This window comes from Rhinoderma darwinii, chromosome 13 (assembly GCF_050947455.1).
Source record: "Rhinoderma darwinii isolate aRhiDar2 chromosome 13, aRhiDar2.hap1, whole genome shotgun sequence".
NCBI classification, from domain to species: Eukaryota; Metazoa; Chordata; class Amphibia; order Anura; family Rhinodermatidae; genus Rhinoderma; species Rhinoderma darwinii.
This window is the reverse complement of record NC_134699.1, coordinates 45,219,727-45,233,663: the sequence shown is the minus strand read 5'-3', so window position 1 is coordinate 45,233,663 and position 13,937 is coordinate 45,219,727. Positions and strand designations below refer to the sequence as shown.

Below are 13,937 nucleotides of genomic sequence, written 5' to 3'. Positions count from 1 at the left end.
TGGGGTGCCGGTCGGCTAAAAAACCCTCAGATGCTGTGTTCTCTATTGAACACAGCATCTGAGGGGTTAATCGGCCATATCAGAGACTAGCTCCATTCCTGGTCGTTACAGCAGTGGTGATGGTGCGGGCTTCTGAGCCCGCACTATCACAAGCCGTAATATTACTGGGCTTTGCGGGAACACCTTCCCGACAGCACAGTATATATACGGCGAATGTTGGGAAGGGATTGAAACACTTCCTCCCTATCCCACCCATTGTCATTTCTTGTGGATGGGTCAGACTGTGGCTTGTTTTTAAATGTTTTTTAAGATAGTGAAGGCCACTTTAGTATTATATAAATGAAAAGTAATAATAATACTAGTTTCAGAAATGTAGCCCTTCTCTTGAATGTAATTTCCTTACTTGGTGAAGATGTTGCTCCCGTTGTCTTAAATATTCCAGTTGCCCTTGAATGGATCTCAGCCTTTCCTGGTGTCCAGACTCTAATTTTCTGCCTTTGACCAAAGCCTTTTCCCCATCTTCATACCGCTGAGAGGCTAGCTGGGATGATAATAGTATAAAGAGGGTAAAAACTGTGCATTTTTTAAGTAGATATGCACCTCATCAAGTTTCTAATCTAAAACTGTACACTCTATTCATTTCAATATGGAGCAGAGAAGGAGGATACTTGAATTACTGCAACCCTTTACTACCTCCTTGCGTATGTCAACTGCAGGAGTAGATAGATAGATAGATAGATAGATAAAAATTAACGAGTAATCGTGCAGCAGCTCCATTGTATCTGTAAGGGTGCGTTCACATATATCAGTTACATCAGCATCAGTTTTTTGTCTCTCAAGTAATTACAACGGATGAAAAAATGTATCAGTTGCCATTGGGCTTTTTAAAAAATTTTTTACTACAAAAACCATCAGTTGTCATCAATTGTCGTTAGTGGTCATCGGTTTTTAGCATCCATTTTTAATATCAGTTTTTACTACAATACCAAAAAGGTAGTCTAGGGTCTGAAAACGTGCTAATTTTTTCAGAGTGGTGTATAGTTTGTTATAGATTGGATACATGATAAATTAGATACATATTGTGTACTTGTCATTTCACATATCAGGGCTCTCCTTCTCTGCTCAGGCCTCGGCGCTGCACTGAAGTCTGATACACACATTGTACTGTCACGTGTGTTATATTCAGTGCCGAGGCCGGCACGGAAAGGGAGAGCCCAGAAGACAGCTGGTGTCCACTCACCTCAGATCTTGGAAGCAGCCTTGTGAACCTGCAAAGGCGCCAAACACTAGCCCTAACTTTAGGGAGGAGCTAGTTTTTGGCGCCTTTACAGCTACCCAATCCGACCCCACATTTCGTACCCACCCCACACCTCGTCGGGATTGCTGTTGTTCCCATTCACACAACAGGGTCCGGCCATTAAAAACATCTGTCTTGGTCCGTTTTTGACCCCCCCCCTATTTCAGAAATATATATAAATCTTTGAATGTTCTTTCTCTAACCTTAGAAAGTAAGCAGTTAGCGGTCTGGCTGAACGCATAGACATAAAGTTATAAACACCCACAACTCCTCCATTTAGAGAATGAGCTATTATATTCTTTCCAAATAGAACAGATGCCAGTTTGACGTAAGCATCTAATGAAGAATTCTAATATTACATTTGAAATGTTTTGTATGTCTGTGATTGGCTCAATATGAAATATTCTCATTGTATGCTACTGAGTAAATAAGAGTTATTGTCACATTGCCTTTGATTGGTTAACCTCAAGCCTACACCCCTTTTGAATTATATTATTGTAATGGTTTGATCAATAAACCTCAGAGTAGTATTTTTGTGCATACAAGCAAAGTCTGTGTCTCTACTAGATATCTATATAACTTAAGATCTGGATAAATTTTCGGAGTGTGTGTTTGTTGGAACTCTCGTCTAAATTTCCTGTTAATATATTTCGAGCTATGACCTCAACAGTTTTTGGTGCTGAAACCTGGGAGATTGATCATCTGATAGCTGTCACGGAGAGGTCGAGCATTGCATTTGTGAAATTAAAAAAAACGCGGTAGGTAAGGAGCTTATTCTTACACAACCTTTCACACATGTATGGCTTAAGCCATGGAATTAGCAGTCATGACGTCAAATCTCCTAGACGGGAAAATGTATCCAGAAATGGTGTGAAAGAATTGATCCAAAAGGCATGTTAAAACTTTGTGTGTGATGAATGATTGCAGGTGCGTGCGTTATCTTGAGTTGTTGGTGAAGATGTGTAAATCTTGAATTGTTACTATGAAAGACATGAGAATTTTTGCTGGCAATGAAACTCTTAACTGGAATAACTTGTGAGGAGTGGTGACGCAGCGAATGGTTGGGAGCTGTAATTTACATGTAAAGTTTTGAAATTAAAGGATTGCATCTTGGACAGTGAAGAAAAAACTTGTGCTGATCTTTTGTAGTGTGTCATTTGTTATTTGGCTGTTGTGTGAAATTTTTAAGGATCAAAGGTTACCCTGTTGCCCGTTTGCTCTGAGATAGCCGAGTGTCGGGCGACTTTCCGTAGGTGACAGAAATGTTGGATATTCATAGGTAATTTCTTGTAGTACCAAAAGGACTTCTACGTTCTACGGTTAAGCCCTGATAATGGAGAACTCAGAGGATGGGGAAAACTTTGAAAGTTGTATTGAGTAACCATTGATACGCTTCTAACACACTGCCAGCTTGTAATATTGTGTGTAAGGGTCCTTGAAATTAGTCAGTTATATGTATTGTCAGACTGGCATAAGGTAGGAATCAGTGCAGACTGATTTCTAGCACGCATTTGATAATTTGGAATATAGACTTTGTTGTAGCATAACAACCAAGTCTGTAGTAGTATAAAATCAGACCGTCCGTATTGAATACCGTTGTAAAATAACAACCTGTGTTCAATGAACAACCCTGACACATACCCAAAGTGCCATCTGCGTCATAGTAGAACTACCTACACAAATTATAGTGAAAGGAGCATTGGTATTGGTTCGCTCCCAGGGCCCCTATAGAAATCAGCACCAAAATACATCACAGGCTGTATGAACAAAAATATATACCCCGGTAGCAATTATTTTGCATAACTGAAAAAGATAAGGGGGTTGTAGACGTCTGAAATGAATGTGACCAACTTGTGCTTGAGTCATTGGAGGTTCGCGAATGTCGATTGTGTTGAAGAACTTGGTCTTGCAATTTGTTGATTGGCAGCATTTTCTTAGTTCTTGATGTTCAAAATAGCGAGGGATCAGAGAAAAAAATACCCCAGTGCTAGAATGTCTGGAGGAACGACTTTGATATCGTATTGGTAAGACAGCCTAGTCCGAAACTAGCAAGATAGGCTAGTCTGAGATATCTGTTGGCAGACGAGGCCGGTTTGCCTGGACCTATGGCGTTTTCTGGAGATTACCCTACTCTCTCCGACCACGGGGTCCGGAGAAAGGGAGACAAAAATGCGGGACAGCCTTAGGGCATGGGTCCCGGCCCTCATTATAGTAGAAAGAGAAAAAGGAGCGGAGGCTGTGATTGTAAAGAATGTTAAAAAGTGATGGGAGTTGGATCTTGTGGAACGTTGGAAGAACGTGAATGAAAAAGGATTATAACAAACTGTGAAAACTTGTTAAAAAATGCAGGCTGTGTGGATGTTAATAAATGGCTTTTTGTGAATAGATAGAGACAGAGTAAATTAATTATTGAGTGCTGTGTGTAAGGACTTGATGATGATGACTAATGTAGATTGTGAAGGGAGGTTGTGATGGGACATGTGTGTGATGTGTGATGTGACATGTGTGTGATGTGTGATGTAACAAGTGTGCTAAAGAAAAGTCTGGAAAAACAGACTGGTACCAGCTTATACATTGAGAAGTATTGCATGGATTGATGAGACTAGTAGCCACAATATAGCATTGGTTTTAGATCTATATTGCATGCTCTCATTCTTAACAGCGGTACTGTGTAACATTTGTAGTGTCTTGTGTATGGGGTTAAATAATTAAAGTTAAAAATGTAAATCAGGAGTTCTAGTTTTTTTATTTTTTTCCAGCAAAGCAGGGTCTGGAGGAGGAAGAAAAAAAAAGGGGGTTTGTGGGACCTCCCTCCCGTGTTTATATTCCTCTCCTCTATGAAAAAGAATGTTTCTTATCTTTATGTATGCGCTGTACTTCGTGAGAACGCAGCGAGAGTAAAACAATGCAGCAAATTATTCTGTTTGCACAAAAGATATGTTACAAAATATGGACTGCTGGAATGTGTGGAGATATGTGGCATATTCATGAGTTAGGTTTAGAAATTGATGATAACTCTAATGAATTAAAATACAGGTATTGTGAGACACAGAGTCTTGAAAATGTATGTACCCCCACTGGTCCCTACTCCCACACAGTTTGTGGGTTACCCTAAGGGTGACAGTCAGCGAAGACAGAAGAAGATGATGATGTGCAGGACTTGTCAATGCCTTTATGGGACCCAAAACTCAAATCTGAGGGGAAATACAGGAGATTGGTGATAGCATTATTAATATTAAAATAAGTTGTGGCGCTATGGTTTATAATCATAATATATAATCTCTGTAATTTAATATGAGAAAAAGGTGGGTTTGTGATGGATGGTCAATTTCCTTTTATTCCCAGTATTAAATTAGATTATGGATTATCGAGCAGGATGCCGGAACATGGAGAAATTTTATTTCTATTCCACCTGCAATGACCCCTGCCACCCCCGCCCCACCTATTTTAGAAATATCTTGAAAATCGTTGAATGTTCTTTCTCTAACCTTGGAAAGTAAGTAGTTAGCGGTCTGGCTGAACGCCCAGACGTAAAGTTATCAACTCCCACACTCCTCCCTTTAGAATAAGCTATTGCATTATTGCCAAATAGAACAGATGCAAGTCTGAAATATGCATCTAATGAAGAATTATAATATTCCATTTGAAATGTATTGTATGTCTGCGATCGACTCAATATGAAATATTCTCATTGTATGCTATTGGCGGAGTCAGAATTATTGTCACATTGCCTCGGATTGGTTAACCTCAAGCCTACACCCCTTTTGCATGATATTATTGTAATTGTTTGATCAGTAAACCTCAGAGGAGTATTTCTGAGCATACAAGCAGTGTCTGTGTCTCTACTAGTCTCCGATAGATATCAATATAATCTACTGGAGCTGGATCAATTTCCGAAGTGACTGTCTGTTGGAACACTCGTCTAAATTTCAGTCTAATATATTTTGAGCCATGACATCCTCAACAATGAAAATCTAAAAGCACTCTGAAGTTGGTTTTTTTTTTCCACTGGATGTGCTGTGGTGTGAAGAACGTGCAGCCTGCCCTAAAACTGCAGTTATTTACGATAGTGTGACTAGGATTCCTTATTATGCAAAATCTTTCTGTCGCGTTTTAATTAGTCAAGGGGATTGTAAACTCTTAAAATGCGTAAGTATGTGAACAGAGATGCCAATGACTTTACAGTTTTTGTCATTGATATTTGAGAATGAAAACTCTGCCAACACAGGTTATGGAGGAATATTACCTTGCTCATACTTTCTACTTCCTCAGCTCTTTGTCGAACACGGAGGGCAGAGGCATTTATCCGTTCTTTTTCAAGCTTTAGCTCTTGTCTCTCTTTTTCTAAAGCCTCCTTGTCTAATGCCAGCTGCTGCTCTTTGTTCCGCAGCTCGTTAAACTGCACCTTCAGCTCTGCCTGTTCCTAAAGAGAAACATATAGTACTGTAGATAAAGCACACAAACAGCAGAGGGCACTGTGGTCATAGAATCTAGCAAGAAAAACGAAGTAACGATCGCTCATCCCCATACATAGCTCCTTGTAAAAGGAGCGAACGTGCGCCGATCAATAAGCTGTCTCGTTGATCGGTGCTCATTTTTACGGCCAATATTGGCTGGTGTAAAATGACCCTTAGGCACCTTGACTTATTAGCGGGTTCTATGCAAATAACTGAAAGCTTACATCAGTCATATAAACTATAGATTCTTTATTAAAAAGGAGTTGTATGAGACTAGACAAAAGGGTCTGCTTTTTGTTTTTCAGAAACATTGCATTCTTCTACATGGGCTGTACTAGACATTGCAACTTAGCCTCGTTCACCTGAACTGCAACATCAGCGTTGTCTATGAACAAAAGTGGAGCGGTTTATACAAAAAGAAGTATTTTTTTTTTTTTGGTCTCATACAACTCCTCTAAGTGCATCTGCGCATTGAAGAGAATGGGACAGTGCTGCAATACCTTGCACAGCCGGTACGAAAGTAACAGCGTGTGCAAGTATGAACAGAAATGTAATCAATGTAAACAATAAAGAGGCTGCATGGCTGGTACTAGCACTGTGGCCCCTTCCAATAGCTGGTCGGCGGGGGTGCCGAATGTCAGACCCCTACCGATCTAATACCTATGGCCTATCTGAAGGATAGGCCATCAATTGTAAAATCCTGGATAACCCCTTTAAATTCATTAGACTGATGGTGATCCAATAGACCACAGGAAAGTGTTGGAGAAAAATGTCTAGTGTGTACATACCTTCACCAGACTGATAATCGCACCTTCTCTCTGGGACTCCGCCATTATTGCTCTGCTGACATCTTTCTCTGCTCGTTCCTTGCTCAGTTTCTGCAGTGTGTGAAATTCAGACTTCTCAGCAGCGAGTTTCTTCCGCTCTTCTTCACAGCAAGTCATGACCGACTGATGTTCCTTTAGCAAAGCACTCTGTCCAGTAGTAAAATCAAGACATTTGTTTAGGGAAATGTGAGATTGCATGATATATTCCTTAGTATCCAATGGCTTCTCTTCTGTAGAATGCAACAATATGGATGACGTACAATTCGATTAGTAAATTGTCGAAGTACCCCGGCCAGCCAAACTCATTATACATGAACTGATGGCTTCACTTTTGTTATCTCCTTTTAAATCAGCTGAGTTATATACGGTTAAAGAGTATCTGCACTTCCAAAAAAAACTTTTGATATGTCATAGAGACATATCAGAAGTTTTGATTGGTGGGGGTCTGGGTTTTGAGACCCCCATCATCACTGAAATGAAGTAAAATGCATATAAAAAAACCCCACAGCTGAACAGAATGCTCCCAAGGGCAGGTTTTTCCTAATAGACTGCATACATGGGGATGGCACATTAACAAATAGTTCTTCATTCTCCTGCATTGTCCCTGAGATATAAAGTATTAGGGACCATCACCAGTTGGACTGATCTTGTCAGTGTACGAGGAGTAAATGCTGCAGTAGAGGCTGTGACTGACTGCATGAAATTTCACCATCAAATCTTCGTTCCTAACTCCAACAGACTGGTCCAGTTTGGTACTACGTATACCAGATTACTGGAATATTGTGGACTAAAGGGAATGTACACGATTATTATTATTCCTTATTTTTTTTATTGTTTCAATGCATCTGAAACAAGGATTGAGGCAACTTTGCAACTAGTCTGAATTAGAAATCTAACGTTTTGTGTCTACAGTGCCTGAGCAGACCTATGTGTTTCCATGGTAACAGACTACAAGCAATCTCTGAATATTTGGATCCTGCAGTAATATTACCATCCATCCGTCCCTTACTTCTTGCTGACCTACCAAAAATGTAAGTAAGAATTAGGGAAAAGATGGAAGAGAGTATGACTGAAGGATCAAACTATATACAGTTTGTTTGTATTTTGTTACCATGAAAATATATAGATCTGCATATGAGCTGTAGGCTGATCTTCCCTTTAAGTGTTAATAATAATGATAGTCCCAATAACCAAATCGGGCCTGTCTGGAATGACATGCTACCCTAAGTAAAGGTATTTGGGGTAGTACGTTATAGGTATAGCTCTGCTGTGCTGGGAGGTGAAAAATGTTGCTGGACATGGAATGATTGGTTATTGGAAGCAATCGTGGAACAGAAAACGGCCTGAGTATCTCCCCATGTTACCCAGAAATACCTGCCCCTGTATAGAAAGGATTTACTTTTAGCGTTTAGGGCATATTGACATTTATAGGTACTTTTCTTCTAATATATAAAACAGTAATTGCTTTTGAGGTCACTCTGTGGCAGAAGTGGACCGCGACACTCATTATGTTTATATGCACAGAGATATATAGATTACATTAAGTATACAGATGTGGCCGGTAGGAATGTAATCAGAACATGGGCATGATATGCAGAACGTAAATCACCTTTATTACAACAGCGGAACGCACGGTCATAACATAAACTAGAGGTTAATGTGTTACATGGTATTTCCTGTAAAACAATGTTAATACAAAGACAGATGTAAATAATTCAGCTGCTTTATGGCTCTGAGTGATTATTAGCAGACAATGTGCTTATTTATTGATGTGCAGATGGGCTTGATCACTTCTAGAGCTGGCAATAGACATTTCTTTTTAGTTAGTAGATCCCAATAATTTAAGGGCAGGGCTACACTGAGAATTTTTGTAATGCTACGGATTGATTTTAACTCTTGAGCTCTTACGTGACAGTTTCCGTCCACAAGATTGCATGCAACTTAATGTATTTATTTGGACTGCAGCTGTAGCTCAATAGTTCAAATCAATCAGTAGCTCTACACAAAGTCTAGGTGTACTCCTGGCCTAAATGGGAATCCAACAACTACCTAATGTCTATAGGGCTCAGCAGGCCGTTCCGCCATGTCCGAGGTCAGAGGAAACAAGATTTGGTCAGGTTGGATTTTTACCTGCCTGATCCTATTGCTTCCACAAGATACGTCATGGTAGAGATATCTGGCAGCCGCCTATCTACGTCATATACTAAAATAACAAGCATTTGTGCATGTTAATGACGGATCAGGACTAATAAATGTTGGATGAATGATCGGTTTATCAAGCTTTTCCTTTGCATGTAAGTTCGGAGTGTTTAGTAAAAATACCAATTAGTCTATTAATCTGGAATGTGATAATATTCTGCACAAGAAAACTACCCACTGTCCTTCCCATACTAAACCCTATTGTACCAAGAGAGCAGTTGAAAACATCTGACATTTAGGGTGGGGGGTGGACTTACTGAAGCATTTTGTATTAAACGGGTTCTCCACTTTGAACAATCCCTACTTTTTAGAAAGGTCCTGTAATTTGTGTCTAAACCTAGCACTTTCCCTGCAGAAGCACCAAAGAGGAAATTAAGCATGAGGCCCCATGCACACGACCGTAAAAAATCTCCGCAATTACGGACCCTCCCAGTTCTATTGGCCACGGACATCTTTCTGTATTGCTACGGATAGGTGTCCGTGCCGTAGAACCGTGCCGGGAATAATGGAGCATGCCCTACTTTTCGATTTTTACGGGCCGTGCTCCTATACTTTGTATGGGAGCATGGCAGTAAAATGTGGCCCGCGGCTATCGGTGGCTGGCTGTGCCCGCAATCATGGGCCGTAATCACGGGCACGGCCGTGTGCATGAGGCCTTACACAGTGCTCATTAAAATCAATGTATTGTCTGTGTAATGCAGGAAAGGTAGGTCCTCCAGATGGAGAGACGCTCTACTTGGTCGCTCTCCACTCTGTCCAATAGCTGAGATTCCTCAACAGGGGACACCCCTTTATTAACTCAGAGTTAGTGCGTTGTATAAAAATAGAATTAAGGGTATGCTTTTGTTAGAAGAAAACCGGCTATCGTGGTGCAGTGATCTCTGCAGTGCTTGTAGTGTTGTGGATTAAGAATATATCTAAAATGTTTGTTGGATGATGGCACAAGACAGTAAAATGTAGAGCAGTTAAAAAAGACAAGTGAAAAATGAAAAGTTCACAGTGCTTTTAGATTCTCCTGTATAGTACATGTATGTGAAGCCTTTCCCTTCAATGCTCAGCCATTTATGCTGCAAATCTTTACTTCTTCCTAACTCACTATAAAAAAGTTGTTATTGTCTGCCATGTTACAGATACAGGGGAGCTGCAGCCCGGTCACGGTCCCTCTCTCTACAATCTTCTAGAGCACATTCCACTTCCTCGCCCCCCACCCCCGGCCTCCACACACTGCAGAGAGAGCGTGACTGCTTGGATCAGTACTATGCTGCTGTGAGCACAGGACTTTATTAGCTCTCTCTTGTAAGGAGGAAGTAAAGGGATGCAGTGATTTAAGTCTCCTTACGCTAAAAAAAACAGCATAGAGTTCTCTTTTTTTTATTATTATAAATTATAAACTTGAATTTACACATTGAAGTGCAGGGGTTTTTAGTGGATCACTGGAAGTACGCTTCAATGCCCCCTCCAAAGACATAATTTAAAAACGAGTCCTTACCTTTGCCCTTTCCAATTCCTCTCTCTCCATAGCTATTTGCTGGGTTATGATTCTCTTTTCCTCCTCAAGGGAGCGCTGTAGTGACTGCACCTTTGCCTGCTCTGCAGACGCTCTCCAACGTTCCTGCCGTGCAGTGAACACAAACATTCAATACAATAAAATACTAAATCAATTAACCAGACTGGCAGTTTCCAGTAATTAAAAAAATCATACCTGCTCCAAAAGACGGGTCTGCTCACTTAGCCGAGTTTCCATATTAGTTATTATTACCCGCAGATTGTTCCTCTCATCCTCCATATCTTTCTGCTGTCGTGTCAAACGTTCCTGAAGTGCTGAAAAGAAGGAAAAACAGGTGAAATTACCGTTCTGTACATAATTGGGTGTGATGATCTTTTCTTATTTAGGCCTGCAACCATGACAAGCTGGTACCTCCTGCGTCTAGTGAAAAGTTTTCACGCACCATTATAAAAGGGGATACTTCACTGTAAGAGCGGTAAGCCTGGGGAACGCTCTGCCAATTTTTAAACTGGGTCTGAATCTCTTTTTAGAAAAATATTATATTAGAGGGCATCTGTATTAGATTTCTGGCTTGTTGATAAAGGGATTAAATTTCCAGACGGGTTGGAATGGATTTTTTCTTTCCTTCTGTGGGGCAAGTGGAGACCACCTCGTAGGGTTGTAGGATAATAAGTTGAACCTAAATGGGTTTTCCCATCAGGGACATTTATGACATATCCACAGGATATGCTATAAATGTCAGATAGATGCGGGCCCCACCTCCGAGACCCGCATCTATCTCTAGAAAGGGGCCCCCTAAACCCTGTTCTATCTTTCTCTGTTCCCACTGCCTTTTGTAATTTACGACCATGTAATTTCCTGTGGATATGCCATAAATGTCTCTGATGGGAAAACCCCTTTAATGGACTTACAAACTATGTTACTGAAGGAGCATTACTTAAATAATTGGCGTCCATGGCATATACAAATTTTGAGATTTAACATGGCCACATGCTACAATCTAATTTACAACTAGACTAGAGTGTAGTTTATTTCCGCACCTCTCAGCTGCCCTTCTCTCTGACGTGCTCCAAGTTCTAACTCCTGGGATGTGTTTACTTGGGTGCTCTCCACTCGTACGCACAGATCACTGAGCTTAGAAGAGAAGGATTCCATTTGCTCAATTATTCCATTTAATGACCTGAGAAAAATAAAGAACTAAGGAAACGAATACGATCAACATAGAAGAACAAGATCAAGAAAGGTAACATTTCACAAGACAAATTATTATTGATTCCAGCCGGTTCAGGGAACCATGAAGAAGCAGTCCCCCTGCACTCAATTTTATCCAATATTGATCAGTCTAGTCCTGGTGAGAAAGGGAACTATCAGTACCCTGCCCCGCCATTTGGTGTATTACCAATGAGCATGCAGCGCGATGACATCATTGCGCAGCCTGCGCTGATCCGCTGGATGAGGCCTGGTCAGAAGAAACCAAGCCTGTGTTGCTCGATGACGGTACGGGGACAGGTGAGTTTGTAATGTTTATTCTTTTTTTCAGTGGGTAGTGTTAGTGGCACTATCTATCTTTGGCTCTATGAGGAGCATTATCTTTAGGGGGCATTGTAAATGGCACTATCTACAGGGGGCACTGTGTGTGTGTGTGTGTGTGTGTGTGTGTGTGTGTGTGTGTGTGTGTGTGTGTGTGGTGCTTTACTTTACAGTTTTTGACACAATTATATTCAGGGGCACAATGTGTGGAATCATGAGAATTTTATCTTCGTTTATAGGTGCAGAAATGTTGGAAAAGCAAGGAGCCGAAGACATCCGAGTGGCAAACTCTGCAGAAATGTGTTGCTGGGAGTAGTCATCATGAATGTCGGTATCAGATGGAGACCAAATGCGAAAAAGAACCGCTACAATCTGAGAAAACGTCCCCGGTGAGTGATTGAATGTAAATGTTTATTCTCTCTCTGACTGATCAGTACTGTAGTCACCGTATGATCTGTAGCGAGAAGATGGGCGGTAGCTTTCTTTTATGTGAAATAGCAACTTCTGGAATATCCTTACCATACCGAGAGCTGTAGTTTCACACCATACAAACGTATATGGCAGTGGTTAAACTAAATTTGCAGAATATCTCTCTACTGAGCGGTCTTTGTGCTGGTGCGATATATATGTACCAAGCTTAGTTCTGATGTTGCATCAATGTACTGAGCTTGGTTCTGGCACTGTTTATACTGTATGTACGGAGCTTTGTTCTGGTATTGTATATATGTACTGTGCTTTGTTCTGGTACTGTATTTATTTATTTGATCTTGTTCTGGTGCTGTATATATTCACTGAACTTTGTTCTGGTGCTGTAGTTATGTGCTGAGCTTGGTTCTGGCACTGTATATACTGTATGTTACGGAGCTTGATTCTGGTATTTTATATATGTACTGTGCTTGGTTCTGGTACTGTATTTATGTATTTGATCTTGGTTCTGGTGATGTATATATGCACTGAACTTTGTTCTGATGCTGAAGTTATATACGGAGCTTTGTTCTGGTGATGCAGTTATGTACGGTGCTTGGTTCTGGTGCTGCAGAGGCAAGGTATTCTTTCCGGATATTTTCGCTACTAGGGTATCCAGTCTCGGAAAACTATTCCAGTCCTTGCTTACTTCGTCCTCAAAACATGACTTTCTTTTAAAAAATGTGGGAATGCCTAACTTCTTATCTGGGTTCTTCCACTCCCTTCTAATGAGACTGGCCACATCCTTGTGAATAGGAAAAGACCTCCGTTCAATAGGACCCAGGCCCTCAAACAATGTCCTGGACGGACCGGGCTTCCGTGGGGTCGTCAATGTTCATAGTGGCCCAAACTGTCTTGAGAAGCTGATCCACATCCTCAGCTGGAAACAGGTGCTTTCCACCCCCATCATCGTCAGACTAATACTCAGAGGAGCCTAGCTCCCCCTCTTCCTCAAAATTTCCACCTCTTCACTAGAATTAGAAACACCTAGGCCCTGTCTTGTCTTACCAGACGAGGTACTAGGAAGGTCGTATTTCTTTCTAAAAGATCTAAAGAAATTCTTAACCTTTGTTCGCACAATATCCTTGATGCTAGTGGCAAGGCTAGAGGATTCCTCTGCCGGGATCTTAACTAAACGTAACTGGCATAAACATTTCTGATTTGAGGCTGCTAGATTCCTGCAACACATAGCACATTCTCTGTTGCGAGTTTTGTCCAACTTTTTCCTGGGACCCTCTCTGACCTAAGAAACGTGTAATATACAAGGACGGACAAGATTAACAATGAAAAAAAAGATCCCATGCCGTATAAAGCACCGGACTGGAGGATTTTGCTGGTTTCGATCGTTCAGCGCGTCCTGCTGCTTCTCCTGGAGATTTCATACTGGTTGCTTGGTTGGAGAAGGAGCCATCTTAGTTCAGGCCTAAAATAGGCCTAGGATTGGTTGGGGAGGCTCCTTGGCTATGACGTTCTGTAGCCCCACGTGGGCCACTGCTTCCTGGGCTGTCCGCGCGTCACCTCTGCCGGAAGTGACGTGCGACACGACCGGAAGTGGTCACATTACCACCTCCGTAGGGGAAAGCGGTGACAGGGAGAGATGGGGGGGGGGCAGCCCCAGACAGAAGGTTGCTTCCTAAGAGTCTTACACCTTCAGA

The 13,937-nt window shown here is 41.3% G+C and overlaps 1 protein-coding gene and 1 long non-coding RNA gene across 2 annotated transcripts in view; one reads left to right on the top strand and one right to left on the bottom strand.

The window, feature by feature from the left end:
- LOC142665842 (uncharacterized) overlaps positions 1-7,599 on the top strand; it is a 38,732-nt gene extending 31,133 nt beyond the window's left edge. Inside the window, exon 3 of the long non-coding RNA XR_012851583.1 lies at positions 7,494-7,599. This is a non-coding gene — a long non-coding RNA (uncharacterized LOC142665842). The remainder of the gene's footprint in view (positions 1-7,493) is intronic.
- Positions 1-13,937, bottom strand: part of FBF1 (Fas binding factor 1) — an 85,499-nt gene that overhangs the window by 11,020 nt on the left and 60,542 nt on the right. Inside the window, exons 20-25 of the mRNA XM_075845614.1 lie at positions 11,328-11,467; positions 10,483-10,601; positions 10,270-10,392; positions 6,543-6,728; positions 5,544-5,720; positions 404-541 (exon numbers count right to left, since the gene is read on the bottom strand). Of these exons, the coding sequence (XP_075701729.1) occupies positions 404-541; positions 5,544-5,720; positions 6,543-6,728; positions 10,270-10,392; positions 10,483-10,601; positions 11,328-11,467 (883 nt within the window). The remainder of the gene's footprint in view (positions 1-403; positions 542-5,543; positions 5,721-6,542; positions 6,729-10,269; positions 10,393-10,482; positions 10,602-11,327; positions 11,468-13,937) is intronic.